This window comes from Coptis chinensis, chromosome 6 (assembly GCF_015680905.1).
Source record: "Coptis chinensis isolate HL-2020 chromosome 6, ASM1568090v1, whole genome shotgun sequence".
Taxonomy (NCBI): Eukaryota; Viridiplantae; Streptophyta; class Magnoliopsida; order Ranunculales; family Ranunculaceae; genus Coptis; species Coptis chinensis.
In genome coordinates, this window is record NC_141461.1 from 33,186,792 (window position 1) to 33,207,112 (window position 20,321).

Below are 20,321 nucleotides of genomic sequence, written 5' to 3' on the forward strand. Positions count from 1 at the left end.
ATTATCCATCCCAAAAGTGCTATGGTTTTATATATATACAAATAGCTCATGCAACTGACAGCTTCTCCCATTACATTCATTCATGAAACTTTTTCAACAACCTTACGTTACACGGTCTCTCCACCATTTTCCCTTCCAAGGTTTGTAACCTGTAGGTGCCTGTCCCTGCCACGTCAACCACAGTGTAGGGTCCCTCCCAAGTTGGACCCAATTTCCCCTCGCTCACTTTCTTTGTGTTGGGGGTCACTCGATGGAGCACTCAATCTCCTACCTTGAATCTCCTCAGTCTCACCCTCTTGTTGTACTACCTTTAGAGGCGGCGATGATACTCTTCCAGTCTAATGCACACGGTATCTCTTCTCTCTTCAGCCAAATTCATGTCCCTGGACAGGATTCCCCAGTTTAATCCATCCTCGACAGCTCGAGTTTGAGTGGTCGCCGCCACCATTTCTGACAGTATCACAGCCTCTATGCCATATGCCAACAAAAAGGGAGTCTCCTTGGTAATGGTCCGCGGTGTAGTCCGATAGGCCCACAACACATGGTTTAATTCGTCGGGCCACGCCCCCTTCTTGTCTTCCAGTTTCCTCTTGAGATTGTTAAGTATGGTTTTGTTGGAAGCCTCAGCCTGTCCATTGCCCCGGGTTGTATGGGGCCGAGAACCCATGCTTAACATGATAGGCTTGCAAAAACATCTTCACTTTCGATCTCGTGAACTGGGTTCCATTATCTGCGATAATGTTCTCCCACAAGAATTTGACCACTTGTACCTCCTTCACCTGCTGCAGCGGCACGGCCTCAATCCACTTTGGAAAGTAGTCGGTTGCGGCCAACATGAATCTCCTCTTACCTCTGGCCATGGGCAGCGGTCCCACTATATCGAGGGCCCACATTGCGAACAGCCATGGACTAGACACATTGTGCAGCGGCTCTGCTGGGGCAAATATCAATTGAGAAAATCTCTGACATTTCTCACATTTTTGGCAAACTCTACAGCGCCTCTTTTCATGTGAGGCTAGAAGTATCCTTGCGTTAACAACCGGTGTACCATTGTCCTACCCACTGAATGGCTCCCACAATCTCCCCCATGTAGCTCCCTGAGCACCTCTTGCGCTAGCCTCGGTCCTAAACATTTCAATAAATGTCCGTTGAAATTCCTTCTGTACAATTCCCCTCCTATCAGCGTGTACCTCCGGGATGCTTGTTCCAGTCTTCGTTTCTCTCTTGGGTCTATCACCTCACACCCCAACAAGAACTGCTTGAAGGGCTCCATCCAACCTTCATCCTCCCCCGCGGTATTCAGTATCTCCAAAGACTCCTCGGTACTCGGTCTATCCAATTTCCTCACTTCGATGGTCCTCTCCTCGGATCCTGTCATGGCTGCGGCCACATTGGCTAGAGCATCTGCGTGGCGATTCTCCCCACGATTCAAATGAACAAATCGGATCTGTATGAATTTCGCGCCCAACTGCGTAAGATTCCTAAATACTTTGCCATTCTGGGGCATCTTGCTGTGAACCTTCCATTTGCTTGGCATACCACTAAATTTGAGACAGAGTAAACGGTAAGTTCTTTCACGCGTAAGCTCTCAGCCATCCTCATGCCCGCAATCACTGCCTCATATTTTGCCTCATTATTTGACGCCATAATCCCAACTTCTTCATCATTCGCTCGAAGTCTATTGTTATCCGGGCGTGAACCAAAGACCACGCCTATTCCACTGCCTGCATCCATTGTTGAGCCATCCGTGAATACTCTCCAACCATTCCTCTCATCCCATAGGTTCAGGCGATCCAGTTCCTCTTCTCGCTCAGGCTCCAAAACCATCTCCTCCCCCCATGTAGGATCCTCCGCCGAAAACTCTGCTAAAAACTCTGCCACAGCCTGAGCTTTCTCCACCGTTCTAATCTGATATTGGATCTCATATGAACTCAACATCACGGCCCATTTCAGCATTCTTCCTGACTTATCTGCCCTCAGAGCTTGTTTAAGGGGCAAATTCGTCACCACGATCACGCGGCGTGGAATACGGCACGGCCCGGCCGTGGCTGAGAATATCAAGGCAAGAGCATATTTCTCCACTCGGTTGTATCTAGTCTCCGCATCTAACAAAGTCTTACTTTGGAAATACACTGGTTTTTCCACTTTATCCACAATGCGAATGAGGACCGAGCTGATTGCATACTCCGTGACCCCCAGATACAAATATAGCTTCTCTCCTAATTCAGGCCACGACAACAGAGGTGCTTCCCCCAGATACCTTTTTAACTCCTGAAATGCTCCTTCACATTCTGTTGTCCATGCGAAATCTGTGGTGTTCCTCAGTAGCCTATACAACGGCCTACATTTGTCGGATGATTTTGAAATGAATCTCTTAAGGGCCGCGACTCTTCCCGCCAAACGCTGCACCTCTTTCACCATATGCGGTGACGACATCTCCACCAATGACCTTATCTGTTCGGGGTTTGCCTCTATTCCCCGCTGTGTCACTATATACCCCAGAAATTTTCCTATAGTGACTCCGAATGTGCACTTCTCTGGCTTGAGTTTCAAATTGTAGGCTCCCAGTATCCTGAATGTTTCCCTCAACCCCTCCAGATGCTCTGCCTCTGACATGCTTTTCTCCACCATATCGTCTATGTATATCTCAATGCTCTTTCGAATTTTACTTTCGAACATTTTCTCCCCCAACCGTTGGAAAGTGGCTCCTACGTTCTTTAACCCGAGCGGCATCCTTGTATAGCAGTAAGTACCCCCTTCCACTACGAAGGATGTCTTTTCCTGATTAGTTCCATACATCGCAACATGGTTGTATCCTATGGATGCATCCATAAATGAGAACATTCTGAACCCCGCCGTTCTGTCCACAAACTCATCTACTCGCGGCATAGGATAACTGTCCTTGGGACACTCCAAGTTTACGTCCGTGAAGTCACACACATTCGCACCTTGCCATTTTTCTTTGGGACTGCGACTACATTAGACAGTCAGTCCGTGAACTCCACCTCCCTTATGATCCCCGCTCTCTTCAGCCTAGCAACCTCCTCCCGGATTCCTTCTGCATACTTAGGTCTCACTCCCCTCATCTTATGTCTCACTGGTTTCGCATCTGCCCTCATATGTAGTTGGTGACATGCGAACTCAGGGTCCAACTCTGTGATCTCCTCTATCCCCCATGCGAACACATCTTTATTCTCCGACAAGCACTGCACCAACTTACTTTTCCACTTCTCAGTTAGATTAGACCCAACCGATGTAAACTTCATTTCTTCGCCCTCTCCCAAATTTACTACTTCTAGTTCATCCAAAGTCTTTGGGCCCACCGCGACTTCCTCCGCCCCTTCCACTGCCCCGCACTGTAATTGCTATGCTTGCCTTTTCCTGGGGTTCGCTGGTTCGCCTCAGGGCCGCGGACCATCCTTTTAACTATGTCCTGATGACTATTCTTCGATGCCACTTGCTCTCTGCGGACCTCGTACATTCCTATTGGGGTGGGGAATCGAATAACTTGATAATAGGTCGAAGGCACCGCCTTCATTTCGTGTATCCATCTCCTCCCCAGGATTGCATTGTATTGGGAGTTGGAATTGACCACCATAAATCTTGAGAACACCGTCACGGGCCCTGTCGTTACCGGTAATAGAAGTTCTCCCATAGGCTCTGTGACGCTCCCATTAAACCCATACAAGCTGGACCGCGGCGGCCTTATTTGCCCCGGATCAATCCTCATCTCCTCCAACGCTCCCCTAAATAGCAAGTCCACTGCGTTGCCACAATCAATCAGTACCCTTTTGACCATATAATTACATATCGCCACTGTAATGACCAACGCATCTTCATGTAGGGGTATCGACGGCTCAGAGATCTGCCCTAGAGAATGTTATCTTGTCTTCCCCGCTCATTGACTCTGAACTGTATCGCTGTCCTCTGGGCGACTCGTTGACTTGCTGAATACTCATTGTTCTCCTTATCTTATCTCTGTGGGCATTGTGACTCAGAACTTCTCCACTGAAAATAACATTTATGGTTCCTAATATTCTCCCTGGAGCTAGCCCCAGCTCCCCATTTGGGGGTTCTGCTATAAATTCCCTCATCATTCCCTTTTCTATCAACCTCTGGACCAACCATTTCAATGCATAACAATCATTGGTTTCATGATTGCGTACTTGGTGATACTCACAGTACGGCTTATTTGGCATTTTGGCAGGGACAGTTCGTGGACCCTCGTACCCTTGCACATTTTTTATCAATGGCATTATCTCACTCAATGGCCTTTTTAAAGGTGTGTGTTCCAACTCATAGTATGGCTTCTTCTCCCTTTGTTCTCTTTGCGCTACTTCTCTACTCCTTTCCAAACGCGATGAATGTCTGCGGTACCGCTCGCTACCTTTGTCCCCTGCCTCTATCTTTCTGCGGTCCCCACCTTTCTCTACTGATGACACTGCCTTGGCTCCCCTCTTAGAATCCTTTTGCATGGTGTCATCATATCTAATATACTTCTCTACCCGCAGATATAACTCGTGCAAGGTCGCAATATCATTCTTTGCAACGGACTGATGGACCCCCATTCCGAGTCGCAGACCTCTTTCGAACGCTATCACTGTCATCCTTTCATCCAAATTCTCCACCTTTAATGTCTCAGCCTTGAATCGGCACAGATGCTCCATGACAGACTCCGCGGACCTTTGTCTAACATTGAACAAGGTCGCGATGTCCACCACCCGCCTCTTCTAATGTATAAAATGATCTACAAACGCCTGTTCCAACTCTTGGAAATTAGTTATGCTCTTCGAAGGCAACCGATAATACCAATCTGAAGCTCCCCCCTTCAAGCTGGCCGGGAACATCATACACCGCAGCCCATCGTACCTCGCCTCTTGCCAAAGAGGCATCTGCTGCCTGAAGTGATGAATGTGATCTGCTGGGTCTCCTGTTCCATCGTATCTCTCGAACCTTGGCTGATTGAAATGTTTTGGTACCTCTGAAGTCCATATCGCATCCACCAACGGGTTGCGATTCAGCCCCGCCACCACCTCACTGGCTGCACCCATTTGAGTCTTTGTCTACTGAAGATTTGCCTCCCGGTCATTGTTTATCATTTCCTGGACTTGATCCATTGTTAACCCGGTCATTGGGTTCTCCACCAGAGTTGGCCCTGGTCCCCCCTCGTCCTCCGCTGTCTCGCTCTCCGACTCCTCACTTATCTTTTCCCCAATCTCTTCCTCCACCCTTTCTCTTTCTCTTCTCAACTCCTCGTTTTCCTCCCTCAGCCTCTCAATCTCTTCTCGCATCAGTCGTGTTTCTTCCGCTGCCCGTTCCTTCTCTCGCTCTTCCCCTTCCTCCATTGCTGCCTCCGGCATCTGTTCTTGAAGCCTCACCTTCCTTGGTCTACCCGCTGCCTTCTTTGGTGCCATTTCTATACTCTTGTCCCCACAGACGGCGCCAAATATTTCACCCCCAAATACAGTTAAGACTATAGTTCATTATTTCTCAAATACTATTACAACTCCTAACATTATTCCTCTCTCTCCCTTTGGGTAGCCTCCCTATTTTCTTAGGTCTCCTCTCTTGGAACAATGAATCCCCCCTCCTTTTCTCTCTCCACTTCTTTTTCTTTATATCTTTCCCTCTCTCAATCCTAGCCTTCCACCTGTCCATCCATCTCGCGGTCTTCTTCTTTCCACGTGTAGGGTTTCCATACCGCGACAGATGTCCCATCTCGATCCTGTGAACCACGGCTATGTGTCTTATGCTGACCTGGGTGTCGCCGTCCGCTGATTTCCAGGGTCCCCTTATCCTACCACCACAGTTCCTCAAAAGAGTAAATAAGACAGCAAAAGAAAACATAACAAAGCCACATTATAACTACATGCAATAAATATAGCATACAATAAACCAGAAGACAGAGTGAAATAGAGAGAGATGTAAACCTGAGTATGCAGTGTATTTTAGTATCCATATGGTGTCCATTGATTGAGGGGTATGGGAGAAATCCCCTTCGAAACCCAAGAGTGAGGTGGGTGAGTGAAGGAAAATGCTCAATAAATCTAATGAATCTGTTGCGGGATCTCTTTAGCAATTAGTTTTCTCCTCCGCATCAAAAAGAATTGTCGTGAGAGATGAGAGGAAGACTACACTTGGTTTCAGAGTTCCTGGCAGCTAAAAAAATTGAAACAGATGAACAGATGGGAAGAGTGTACATGAAGATCTGCTTGTTTGAGAGAGACAAAGGGTTTTGAGATTTTAATTGTGAACTTTTAATACTAATCTTGCTAATAATTTAACAAGACATTTAATTTCCTAATCTTGCTCACACTGTGTTTGAGAGCATCCTAACCACTACTCAGCCCACCGTAGGATGGAATCCCAGCCGTGGGTCATAAAACTTCCCTCCTTTGTTATATTGATATACAAAAACTCTAATTATAAAATTTAAGAGAAAACAACACCCAAATACTTTGGCAGGGAATTTGAGAAGAGTTTAGACAGATGGAACATGTACTGCCTCCATGCTACGCTTACTAGCACCTTCAAACACGTATTACAACATCCTCAAAAGCATTGGAACACATACAAGCACAGATCTGGATCTTGGAAGTTGACTATGCGTGACCTGGAAAAATTTAAAATGATCAAAAACAAGGTAGGGGCATGCGCCCTTAAGTGCAGTGCAATAAGGGGAGGGCACCCTCCAAAAAATCTAAAAACTTTACACTCGTATACTGAGATATCCAGGAAGTAGCCTGTAAATTTTTAGCACAATCAGAGCTATGAAAGTTCTTCTACTACACTGCAACGTTCGTAAAACAATTTTTAGTACACAATACAAACAACGGAATGGTTAACCAATCAAAACATAGCCAAAACTCTCCAAACTTTTATTGGAAACTCCTAACAGATCATGTGTGTTCCTGTAAACATTTGAGAGCAATTAGAATAAGGAAGATCCTCCTTATTGGCAATTGTCCCAGAAGATTAACTGCCAAAAAACTGCAGAAACACATTGGAAACAAGCAACTTGTTAGGTGGTAAAAACAAGTTGAAAAATCTTAAAATTTTCACAAGAACCTACTGACTTATCACATATCCTCCTGTAAAAATTTCAAATTATTTGGAACTTTCTAGGTAAGTTTTCTCGACAGGATTTTAGAAACTTATGTTTTGAAAATTGAAATGCAGCACTGTAAAGATGGAAATAGTTCACTAGGTAAAACAACTAAGAAAAATATGAAAAACTTCCATTAAATCACGAACACTTTATAGATTATGACTGCAAAATTTCAGAATTTTTAGAAATTTAGAAATATGTTTACCATAGTAATCGTTACTGTTAGTAATGCAATGTCTAGCAAAGGGCGAGGGCCCATCTCTAAAGTCAAAATAGAGGGCGCCCAACCCCCCTAATTTTAACCGTTGAACTTGAAACGTTTACAAATTACTCAAATAGATGTCTGGAAAACTTTTCTTTAGTCGTATGTTCCAACCTGCAGTCAAAAAACAATCGACAGTAAGAATATCCAGTAAGAAATTAAAGAAAACACGAAAAACAAGAATGAAAAATTAAAAGGGTGGGTGGGATTCAACAAATTTAATTCTTGTCTTGAATGCATTTAAGATGGTAGCAATGTCATTAGATAAACATGAATTTACTAAACACAATATTAATGCATAAACACAAATACCTAATCTAACAGACACATGTTTAGATCATTACTCTCTCTCTCTCTCTCTCTTTATACTATCAAGTAATATATATCTAGTAAAAGTTCGTTCCACTCTTAAACTATCAAGGCTAAATAGAATTCAACTAATTTAAATCAAGAGGAATATATGAAAGTAATAATTATTTGAATGTTGAATTAAACTACGAATATAAATCAACTAATTACACTAAGAAATTAAAATTAGGGTTTTGATGGAGGAAAAGTTAGGGAAGAGTTTTAAATCCACCTTTAGCAAATCATTGATATGTTAAATGTAACTATTGCAAAGTTCTTATCTTTGTGATGTCCCATAATGTTCTAACACAAATATTCAAACGTTAGTATCCCTAGTCAACAACCTACATCTCTATAGTCATTGAGTAACTAGCATGAGGAAAAGTTTATTCACCTATCTCTAGCATGAATTCACAATTCCTAATTCAAATTCAAACACTTCCTATCTTTAGAAATATATAAGAATCGAACTTAAAGCACAAACAATATAAATCTATATTAAATACATCAAAATCCTCATTTTTGGCTTCACTATAACCCTCCCCAATGGGGGAATTAACCTTGTGTCATCAAATTATCATCAAAATAATAATAATATGAAGGCATAGTACTAAAAGATGAAGAAATATGAAAACTTTATTAATGGAGGTTTAATGGAGACTACAAACCCTAATTTTAAACCTTAAAACTAAACTAATGTTGGATAATACAATGGACACTTAGACTTGAAGTTAACTACTATTTTTATAGAGAAGAACTAGGATTTTACATATTGTGGTAGAAATTCTATCTCCCCATAAGCTCATGGGCTACAAAATCACACTAGGGTCTAATACATAGAATTTAAATTAAGTAAAATTTATAGTATTTTACTATTGTGCCCTTCTCTTTAACATATGCTACTCTAAATGCCTAAATGTCTAAGACCATTAGAAAGGTATTTCCAAGCCGGTCGTTTTGATATAAAATGGACCTTAATCAGAGCTTTGGGTCCAATGATATGCCCGTTTGAAGTTTTGTTGACTTTTATGCAGTTTTCCATCCAGGTCGACTTTCACTTGACACCTTTGACTTGGTCTTTTTGAGGGTTTTTTCTTCATAAATCTTTGTCTTTTTTCATAATTCTCACCTAACAATTAATTTAGCTTCTTTTCACACACAATTGACATCATTTCAACACTTATTTAACTACAAAGTCTGAAATACACAAAAGCAAGTAAATACTAATAAACTCACATTATTAATAACATAATTGACTTAAGTATACTATTAAGGAGTTTAAACTACAGTTTTTGGTGCTTATCATGAGTCTATGTAGGATTACACATATTTAGCTACTTATATGTTTTATGCATTATTTGGGGGTAGTTGATAAGCACCCAAATATGTATATATATATATATATATATATATATCCTTTTAAAAGCACTTGGTTTTAGTCAATTATGTGTATAATAAATATGGCTTTTGTGATTTTACAAGTTTCAGCGTCTAAAGAAGATATGTCAAAAAATTGGCATTTTAGCATGAAAATATAGACAACACGATGCTTGGAGCGAAGCCCATGGAAGAAATCTAGCTTAAAACCCATGGAAAATACCATGAAAGAAATCAAGCTTAAAACCCATGGAAAAGCCCACTGGAGAAATCCAGCTAAAAGCGTATGGAAAAGCCCAAAGAAGAAACCCATGGAGGATAACCCATATAGCTAGGTTACTTCTTGGCATACATTTATCGGGCATTCATTTGTGCTACGGTACATAAGATTTGGGCTGAGTAGAATAGGAGAAGGTTCCAGTCTGTCCCTCACCTCCAAACTAAGGAGCTGGTTGAACTCATTGTAAAAGATACTAGACTCTATCTACAGGTAGAAATTAAAGACATTGTTAGTACTTCTGAGATCAAACAACTCTTACAAACACTCCGGTTGCAGTGAATTTAAAGGAGAACACCAAAATTCCATGCTACTGTACTAAACCTGATGAGGGAGTTATGAAATTGAACACAGATGGTGCAGTGAATAGTTGAGGTGCTAGCTCAGGAGGAATCATCTGTGACAGGAATGGAGATACAGTGGTGGTTTACATAGGTAGTAGCTTGAACAACTCAGTTCAATATTAGGAGTTAAATACAATACACCAAGGGTTGGAGTTATGTATACGACTTGGAATCCCAAAAGTGTCAGTGGCGTCTGATTCGTTAAGAGCAGTTCATGCTATAATGAAGATAGAAGCTCCTCCATGGCAGATGGTAGATATAGTAGTATCCATCCAGAGAATGGAAGTGGCTTTTGAGTTCATAGAGTTTAAACATGTTTTTAGGGAAACCAATAAGGTAGCGGATAATTTGGCATCCTTGGCTGACCATTCAGAGTTGATAGCTGACTCTTGTATAATCTTCACCCCTCCTCTGTCTGAAAAGTTGCAGACTATTGTAAAGGATGATATGGAGGGAAAGATGTATATGAGGTTTAATTAATGCAGGTTAGGGGTAGGCCAGAACCCCAGTTTATTGTTAAAAAAAAAAAGTCAAGTGTAAAAAAACCTTATATAAACAAATCCTTAACCTAATGTAATAATATCCATGTATTTAGGATCACTTTTAATATATATAATTTATTGTTTTCCATTAATGCTTTACACTATAACTGTCCAAAAAACCCCTCAAGCTGAAGGACTCTTTAAAAGGATTGAAATCTTAGACTGTAAATAACAATGTCTCTATCTTGATAATCCCTTTGTGAGTATGTCTACCAATTGATCATGACTGCATACAAATAAGATTTTGATTGCTCCACTTAAAACTAATTCTCTCACAAAGTGGTAATCAACTTTAATGTACTTGGTCCTTGCATGAAAAACAAGATTTGAAGCTAGTGAGATAGCACTAATGTTATCATACCACAAAACTAGTAAATGATACATTGGCAACTACAAATCTTTAAACAATTTCTTTAACCAAGAAAGCTCAACAACAATATGAGCTAACGACCTGTACACTGATTTTGTACTTGACCTTGCTACAGTTGGTTGCTTTTTAGCAGACCATGATATAGGTGTACATCCAAAAAATATAACATATGCACTAGTTGATCTTTTGTCTGATGGAGAACCAGCCAAATCAGCATCTGAGTATGCATGCATTGATGTGATTTGAACCTTTTGTTATTTGTAAACCATAGGATATTGTCCCTTTTAAGTACCTGAGTATTCTTTTTCCTGCAACAAAATGTGTTGTTCTTGGACAATGAAGATACTGACACACTTGATTAACAACATAACCTATATCTGGTCTGGTCCATGTTAAGCACTATAAAGCCCTAACCATTATTAATCTGTAAGTGGTACCATCAACTAATTCTTGGCCTGATGTGTTGTTGATAAGTGCTTAAAAAGTGTATTTTAGCCCTCACTTATACCTCTTATTTAGCCATATTATTGGACTAATAACTTGGACCTGTTTTACAGCTTACTTGGAAGCCCAACGCAAAAGAACCTGTTACTTGGACCAAAGCCTGCAAAAGAGGAAAACAGACTAATGCATCTGGGACACATGGATTTATATTATCCCGTGCGCCCAGATGCATGGAACCGACACAGGAGACTCCATCTCTTAACACTTTTGGAAATGAAGTTGGAATTGGAAGGAGGTCGATATGTGATAAGCACCCAAAAATGTATTTTAAACCCCTTAATAGTACTGTACTTAGGCTAATTATGTTTATAGTAAATGAGAGTTAGTATTGTTTACGTGTTTTTGTACATTTCAGGACTTAAAGTTGATTAGGTGACTAAAATCACCACTTTTGCATGGAAAATGAGTCAAGATGATTGCGAAGGAAGTTCTACATTTAAAGCCCAAGAATCATGGAGAAAAGCCATTTTCAAGCCTAGTCAAAGCTAGGAAGTCAAAGTCAATCTGGGTAGAAAAAGGACAAAAAAGTCAACAGAACTTTAATAGGCCATATCTTTGAACTCGGGCCTCAGAATTAGGCCTACTTTATGTCAAAACGACCGGTTCGGAATCAGTTTTCCAATGGACTCGGTCTTCCCCAATCAGACCTGTAAAAGTGGATGAAAATGGCACAGAAGTAATTTATAGCAGCTGTGGCCTCTTTAGATTTAACCTAATTGACTTTGGGCTCACATTAGAGGCCCAAAGTTCCCCTTTTTGGCCCATGCACGAAAATATAACCCCTCACCCTCTCCTATATAAAGAGGGTTAAGGCTAAACACTTTCTCTCCACTTCTAGCTTCCCCTCTTTAGTTAATTTTAGTTTAGTTTAGTTTTAATTAGTTTTATTTTCATTAAGATTAGCAATTGTAGCCACCATTAATTCCCATAAATAAAAGCTTTAGTTCTTCATTTAATTTGTCATTTCAATTATGTCTTTAGTATATTTAGTTAATATGATTCCAATAAAACAAGGCTAAACCTCCATTAAAAGAGGTTTATGAAGCCATGTGAGGATGAGTAACTAGTAGTTTATATTGTGTTGCAATAAAGAACGTCAAGTTCTTCGTTATGAGTAACTAGAGTTAGAGCTCATAATGGAGAACTAGAGTATAGAGCCACCACCAAAGAGATTTGTGGTGGAGCTACACTCTCATGCTATTGAAACCTCAATCCGAGAGGACTTAGTCTTCACTAGGGATCAATATAAGGGATTCGGTACTAACTAATAGTAAATCGAATCGCGTGGTCGATTAAACCCCTTCTAATTCCTTTATTAATTCTTTAAATTCACTATTTTCATCTCCTATCTACTATTTTGACTCTTATTAGTGAAGCATATTTGCAATCTAGATTCGTATCCAAGTAATGTACAACTAGAGTTTGGCGAACACGACTACTCCCCTTTATCTCACATGATTTAGAGAGTATTTATCTACTATTTTTCACCTCTTTCTCTATTGTTCAAGCATCTCTAATCTACTGTTCATCATTACAATTAAAATAATTATATAATCAATATGTAATAGGAAATTAGGTAAAAAAAAAAGCCCATGTTTTGAGATGTTTCTAGAGCTCATTGTAACCCCTATATAAGGAGCACCTCAGTGCCAGTTGTAATAGCAAATTCACATGATTCTTATCTCCAGAACTTGAGGCAAAGAGAGGTTAATAATAAAAGATTCAGTTTTCACTAGCCAAGTCTCAATAAATTAATCTCCCTAGTCTTATGTTCTTCTTTTCTTCTTCTTCTTCGTGTTCTTCCTTCCTGATGGAAGGCTAATCTTCTCCTTCAAGGGAGGAGATGAAGTCGGTGCTTAAGGTTCGGTGATTCTTCTAGTTCATGGTGTTCTCTAATCAAGTTAGTTATTTATGTTTTTAGTTATTAGTCTCATTGCCCACACCAAGGGATAGAAATATAGAATAAGATTTATGTTTTGCAATATTAATATCATGCTAGTGTTCTTTGTTTTTCTTCTAGTAATGTAGTTCTTTAGGGTTAGGGAAGTATTCTTTGTGTTGCCCTAGAAGGGGTAGCTCAGGGAGTGGCTGCCTAGGGGAAGTATTCTTTATGATTGCCTTAAGTGGTGATTCATTGAATGGCTGCCTAATTAGAAAGTACTCCTTAATGATGTTGCTCTCGATAATACATTGAATGGCTGCCCAAGCTTACATAAAAGGAAAGAAGATATTAATAGCATAAACATAGGAAGAACCTTAAGTAAAAATAAGTGTTAACGATGTTTCGTCCGAGAGGGCATCAACACTCGCTTGATTGCCTAATTGTAGTCTACTTGTGATAACAACCATGAAGTAGAAGGTCGCAGATCAAAGGTATCGGTGGATTCAAATCTCTTGAATTCCCTATCATATAATCAATCACTAGTTTAGTTTAGTTTAATTAGTTTAGCTTAGCATTAGTAATTCACAATCTCTACAACCATTGTTTTTAATCCCTCAAACCCCCTTTCCAATCTTGTCCTTATTCACAATACAAGTTAAAAGTGGAACGATGCCCTATTCATCCATTATCTATTGAGGGATAATGAGGTTTTGATCTTGCGTAGTTTTGGTCAACGACATCCATTATCTATTATCATCCATAATCTCATCTATCCCATATACCATTCTCAACCATAAAAATAACGTGTGTCAGTTGTCGTGTCTATGTGATGTATGGAGGAGGGAACATGAATGGAGTGGAGCTCATGGGTTGGGATAGATTTGGGATAAACATGGGCAAGAGTGCATATTGGTTTGGGTTGTAGTATGAATGGTGAACGGCTGGTTGAGCCATGTAGGTCGGGTCAATATAAGAGATGGTTGGTGAAGCTGTGTATATGGTGTGTAACTTCAAAAGAGTTTGTTTAGAAGTGAGGTTCATCCTAAATTGTTTAGAGTTTAAGTGTGGGAGTTGTGAAGAAGGAAGGTAGACTCTTGGTATAGATTAGATTCGTTCTAAGCTAATGAAAACATGAAAGCTTTAGTTGTTGGTATTAAAATGACTTGAAAACATTGAAAGAAAGATTGGTTGAAGATTGAAATAAAAACAAGTAAATAAGATTGAAGATTGAAACAAAAACAAGTAAATAAGATTGAAGATTGAAATAAGAATAAGTAAAATAACAAGTTTTGATTGAAAGAAAATAAAACAAACAATAAAGTAAAAACTTGAATAGAAAAACTAGACAAGAAATTAAACAAACCAAATGGTTTGGATCCTAAGACAATGGATGGTTTCTCTCTCCATTACTTTTGGATTATATACCCCTACTTTTGCCTTTTACAGATTTGCCCCTCTCCATTACAAATGAGACACCTCACACTTCACTTTTGCTTTTGCTTTTTGGTTTCTTCTTGACCAAGGTAGGTTTTGGGAGAATGTCATAATTTGAGATAATGGTCTCAATCTCTGGTCTTCTGATTTGAGGGCTTTGACCTTTGACCTTGACCTTTGACTTTGTCTGTTGACTTTGACTTTTTTAGCACTTTTCCATAGCAGCTTCTGCTCTTCATAATAAGCGTGATTAAGGCTCTTTTTGGTGTTAAGACGCAGCTTTTATGATAAGTGGTCTAAAATACTCCATAACCTGAAAAAGACAATAAAAGCTATGAGTTATCTTTTCGTGAATCATAAGAAAGACTGTAATGCAGCAATATATGGATAATTAAACGCACATTTAGGAGCTGATCACCACCCACAAACAGCATCTTGTTTGTCCTCAAGCAAGGATGAGAGAGAAAACTAATATCACAAATAATTGATTTATTATAAGTTATACTAATCTCGTTTCGCAGAGTGTGATTGCATTGACCATATGTAACAAGGCCTTAAACCACTAGGAATTCCCTAGTGGACGAGTTTTAAGCCTCGTGAGAGTTTTCCAGTGAAGGTACTCATAAACTTCTTCTATTTAATACAAAGGATATTGTTTCCTTATTTATTCTCAGAAATTTATACATCTCATTAGCGGTGAATAAGGACAAGCTCCTTTGAACTTAGAATAACATATATAGAGTAATTTAATCATCTAAAGATAAATGCGCAAAACATGAGCAATGAAATGCAAAAGTAGAGTTGTTTTCGAGGCTTTTGGATAACGTCCTTAAGGTGGATTCTCACAGGGTTGTGTTGCAATCACAACTCTCTGATAGATTCACTCAAGGTTCGTTCTCTCAAGTGCAGCGGGCACTAATATTCCTCACATACTCAAATGACGTCCAAAGAAACCGGGGTCGATTGATCACGCTTGACACTTACTATCACACCATCCTATTCCTAATCGATCTAGAGGTATTTTATTAGGAGTTACAGGGCAAGGGTGATGGTTTAGAAATAAAAAGGAAGGGAAAAACAAAATCTGATAAGTCGAGAAACTGGGTCTTTATGATACTTGTAACCAGAGAAGAACCTCGTTTTGTTCTTTTGCTTCCGAATTGCGATACATTCTTTTAGCCCTTTGGCTTTGTAAGTCCATATGATTTTGAATTTTGGGAGCTCTACTTTGTTTTTGTTTCTTTTTGTTTCTGATATCGTCTCCTTTTGATTTTGAAATTTTGGGAGATTCGATTTTTGACTCCTTTGATTTTTTGAGTTTTGGTTTTTGATGGGTCTTTCTTTTTTTCTCTTTCTTTTCTTTTCTTTTCGAAGCAAATAATTGTTCTGGTTTTGTACAAGGTCTTCTCTTCTCTTTTTATGATATTCATCCAGTTCTCAACTTGTCAGTTGGGTAAGCTTTTTATTGTGCGTTGTAACGGGTCAGGAATTTTTGGTGAAGAATAAAAAGGTTTTTAGAAATAGTGAAGGCTCAAGAGGGGCAACTAGAATAAAACTATCTTTTTGGGTTTTTAATTTTTATTTGGCTATATCGATCCAAAAAGGGCCTAAATTCTCTCCTAGGATATGGTGTGGTGATCAAGCAAGTGGACGTGTGGTCTTTCTATTTGGACATCCTTTGTGTCATCACTCAAAATCATTCAGATGAGGCTTTTGGCTAGATTCTCATAGGATATGGAACTTAATTGTTCTAACCTTGCCTTCGGAAACTCACTGCTATATATAAACAAATGCTGATGCATGTCATTCATGAAAAGATGTAGAAACTATTGTACGTATAATAGTACGAAGAACAAGTTCTTACTCTATTGCTATAATGAGACTTCTAAACTTTTTATTCATCATAGAAAAAGGAAACAAGACTTTTTAATACTAAATGGAAAAATATTTTTGGTCTTCTTCGGAAAAAATATTTGAAAGGAAGAAATATGCTACTACTATAATAAATATAATACTACAAGAAATGCCTAGTTTTTGCAAAATGTTAGTATACCACCCCCAAATAGAACTATGCTTTCTCCTCAAAGTATGAAGAGATAAGGAAAGAGATTACCATATAAACATGAGCAAAAACGGTGCTACACCTGTATTCTGTTCTTCATGATGAAAATACGCCACCCCCAAATAAGTTTGGGGCGTGGGTTGTTTGATATAGAACGAGAAATACATGGTTTATTATACTAGGGATATTTATTCTACTATAAAATCTTTTTGGGTTTTTGTATTTTTGAAAACATATATGAAATGCATTAAATAAAAATGGAAAATTTTGGCATGATGTATCTGTTTTACCTTCTACTCATATACCAAATTCCACAAGAATAAAAACAAAATAAAACAAGCATATAATTAAACTTATACTACGTCATACACGTAAGAAAGAAATAGAAAAATAAATAAATCCAACTATATGGACACTAAGGAGAATCTTAGTCATAATCCGTGCGTGAACTCATCTCGACGTCTAGAAGATCCTTCTCCTTGCTGACGTCGGGACCTAGCATGTCTATCACTACTTGGGAACGCATCTCTAATGCTCTGTAGTGTTCTAGTGACACTGTGCTGAAAACGTCGATGCTCCTGCTGAAAGGACCACTGCTCCTCTCTGATGGTCCACTGTTCCGCTATAATGTTCCCTTGAGTTTCCCTGAGTTGGTGGAGATACGAATGCAGAATCCTCTGGCCTCCATGGAGGAAGTGAATTCCGTCCATGGGCTGAGTGAACTATCGAGTGGCATCTTCAACGAAGTAATCCACCTTCTCAGTCGGGCGTGCTTGCTCAGCGGGTCTGGCTTCAAGTGGAAGCCATAACTTCTGGACGCAGTAGGCATATATAGGACATGTTGTAGCGTCCTTGACCTCCACTAGGGCGTCTGTGGGTTGGAACCCCCAGTGCTACATGATCCTAGTGATCGGCACTAGTAGAGGGGCGGTTGACTTCTTCGGTTTGCAGAGTTACTCAAAGATAAAGGAGACGATGCAAAAGTTGTTCTTCTACTCTTGAAGAACCCATAAAAGATGAAGCATCGTCTTACCTATATCCGAAGGCTTGGCTGAGCCTAGTAGGTTGTAAGCTGTCCACTGAGATACTGCTAGCTGGTTCTTTTGTAGCGAACTCTGAAACGCGTAGTGAGACTTGGGGTTTTTCACCCCCTCAAGAAGTGTCTCTACCATCATCAAGTCGATGGTCTTACCTTCTGGGGACTATTCTATCTGAACAAAAGCCTTCAAACGAATACCCAGAACTCCACTCACCACCACTTTGGTGAGCTCCAGCGAGCGGCCATCCTTGACAACCGTGATGGCATGCAGTTATAAAATGAAATAGTAAGAGAGGGAGAATAAGCCACACCTTTCAAAAAAACCAAGGGTTCCCATCCTTTTCTTCTAATCTCAGCCCTGAAGTGCATTTCAAACAGATCGAAATAGAAGAGGTTTTGAAAATTTTGCTCTGGCACGATTTTAAAGACTCGAGCCATTTAAAGTAGGGATTGATAATATTGGAGTTTTGAGTTGGAATGAGGGTTGAAAATGGAGCAGGCTGTCAAACAATTGGAAGGAGGTGTGTTGAGGTGAGGTTGCGGTCGCGAGTTGGATAATGGCGATCGTGAGCTGGTGTGTGTGGCTAAGGTTGGGGATTTTTGTGATGGAGAAGATGGAATGTGGGCAGTCAAGTGGGCTAAATAGTTTGATGGAACATGCCTCGCACGTGGCTTTTTAATGAAATTGAAATTTTGGCCCAAACCCAAATGAAATTAGGAAATTCCGATCTTGTCCTCAGTGCCTTGCCAACTTCAATAGCCGATCTGTGCTTCGTTACTCGTCCAATCTTGACCCGTGAGGTACCAAAACAATCAGCATCGAAAATGCAATGTAATGGTATAGGGTACACTCACATCTAATGGTGGATGAAAAATAGATAATGGAAAGAACTGTATAGGAACTGTAGGAAAATATGTACAAATAACAGAAAGAAAATTTTAAATAATTTTTTTAGGTTTTGAATAAGTTTGACTGAAAGTTTTTTTAAAAAAATGGGTCGTTTTAAGTCAGATCCCCAAGACTTGGAAGTTTTTGAAAACTTGAGTCAATCCCAACCAGATGGCTGGATTACTCTCTTAGACCGAGCGTAATGCACTGGGGGATAGCACATGTAAACTTTATAAACAAAATTATTATGAGGTTGAAGACCGGGGTAAGTTGGTGTTTGACAATTCAAGCACCAGCCTTCTCTCATAGCTCGTCTCTTACGTGCGTATGAACTCTTACCTAAACCAGGAATGATTTTCGATATACGTGTCCATATCTTAACCTGCCATTCTCTAGAAAGTGCTTGCACACGATCATTGAAACTGATCCATCTAGTCTTGCTAGGTGGAGGGTTTTTGTTTGCTACAGAAGTCATTTTTGAAAAGTTTTTCAGAAATGAAGGAGATTTAGAAGGGGAAAAGATCTAAACGAGAGGGAAAAGATTTTTAAGAAAGGTAAATTTTGAAAATTTTTGAGTCTTTTAACATCAGATTCTCGAGACAAAATAGAGAAGTTGAGGCAAAAGATAGAGTTAAACAGAGAATAGTATCACTTTGGATTACTCTATTTGTTTAATTCTCGTTTGGAGATGCTTCGTCTTTTTTTTTTTTTTTTTTAGTTGGTTTTCTCATTTAAAATATATCTCTATCCATATAGAGGTTTTGCCAAGAAGATAAAATTATACGTTAATCCGGCATCATTTTGGTTACTCCGGCGTATAATTTTCATTTTTATATCCTCTGGTTTTGAAAACTATGGATAAATGTTTTAAGAAACTCGTACTCAAAAGCTATGATTCTAGATGCTACTACTTGAAAACAAATCATAACAGATAATCTTAGGCAACTTTCATGTCGGCTTTGTGGCGAACCCAATCTAGACTGACAGAGCTTCAGCTACGCGAGTTGGGGGATTTACTGCGCAAGACATGGAATGTCCTGACCGGGCGAATAGCTCGGAGATATAGGCGACCCTTAGTAAGCAAAGCTGATCTCAAACTACCCCTAAATTGCGTTGCTCTAGGGGTTGGTCTGTGTAAAATCCATTGCCCATTTTGAAAAATTACTTAACTATTGATGTATCGAGAATCTATCATTAACAGCACAAAGAAAACAAACATTTTTGAAAAAAAGTGTAAAATAAAGAAAGAAAAATTTGTATACTCGCTCCACAGGTTCACACCTACTCCAACGACGAGTAAAAAGTATTTTACAAAGAATATACGAGATATACTGTGGACAAAGGCTCCGGCACTTACAACCACACCCTCCAAGTGGAGAGGTCCGGTTACCTTATTGATGTATCCCCTTTAACAGAAAAGATGGAATAGGAAAGGAATACATTGGAAAAGAGGAGTCAATCCTCGTAGATGGGATCTTGGAGAATGGTTTCATCGACCTCCATAGACAATAACTCATGAAAATGTTTGAGGCGCTGACCATTTACTTGAAATGTGTTGTTATCCTTGTGGTTTTTTAAAGTAACAACCCCATAAGGGGTGACTTCAGTTATTTTGAAAGGACCAGTCCATCAGGTATTAAATTTTCCTAGGAAAAGATGCAATTTTAAGTTATAAAACAAAACTTTTTGACCCATTTCAAAATATTTTCGTAAAATATGTTTGTTATGAATCATTTTCATGTTGGGTTTGTAATCTTTTGAAAGGTCATAAGCATCATTACAAATCTCTTCGAGCTTGCTTATTTGTAATTTACGCTTCTCACCTGCTGCATTGAGATTATATTTAAGGGTTTTTATTGCCTACAGGGCACAATGCTCTAGTT

General features: G+C 39.4%; 2 protein-coding genes across 2 annotated transcripts; both read right to left on the bottom strand.

Moving 5' to 3' along the window:
* Positions 1-310: 310 nt before the first annotated feature.
* LOC147492635 (uncharacterized) lies at positions 311-667 on the bottom strand. Its single transcript, XM_086567567.1, has one exon. It carries the CDS (start codon positions 665-667, stop codon positions 311-313), a length of 357 nt encoding a protein of 118 aa, XP_086423693.1.
* Positions 668-3,857: 3,190 nt separating this feature from the next.
* On the bottom strand, positions 3,858-4,667 carry LOC147492636 (uncharacterized). Its single transcript, XM_086567568.1, has one exon. It carries the CDS (start codon positions 4,665-4,667, stop codon positions 3,858-3,860), a length of 810 nt encoding a protein of 269 aa, XP_086423694.1.
* Positions 4,668-20,321: the final 15,654 nt, after the last annotated feature.

Coding starts and splice junctions, on each gene's coding strand:
- LOC147492636 (XM_086567568.1), bottom strand. CDS start 4,667: ATGGAGCATCTGTGCCGATTCAAGGCTGAGACATTAAAGGTGGAGAAT.
- LOC147492635 (XM_086567567.1), bottom strand. CDS start 667: ATGGGTTCTCGGCCCCATACAACCCGGGGCAATGGACAGGCTGAGGCT.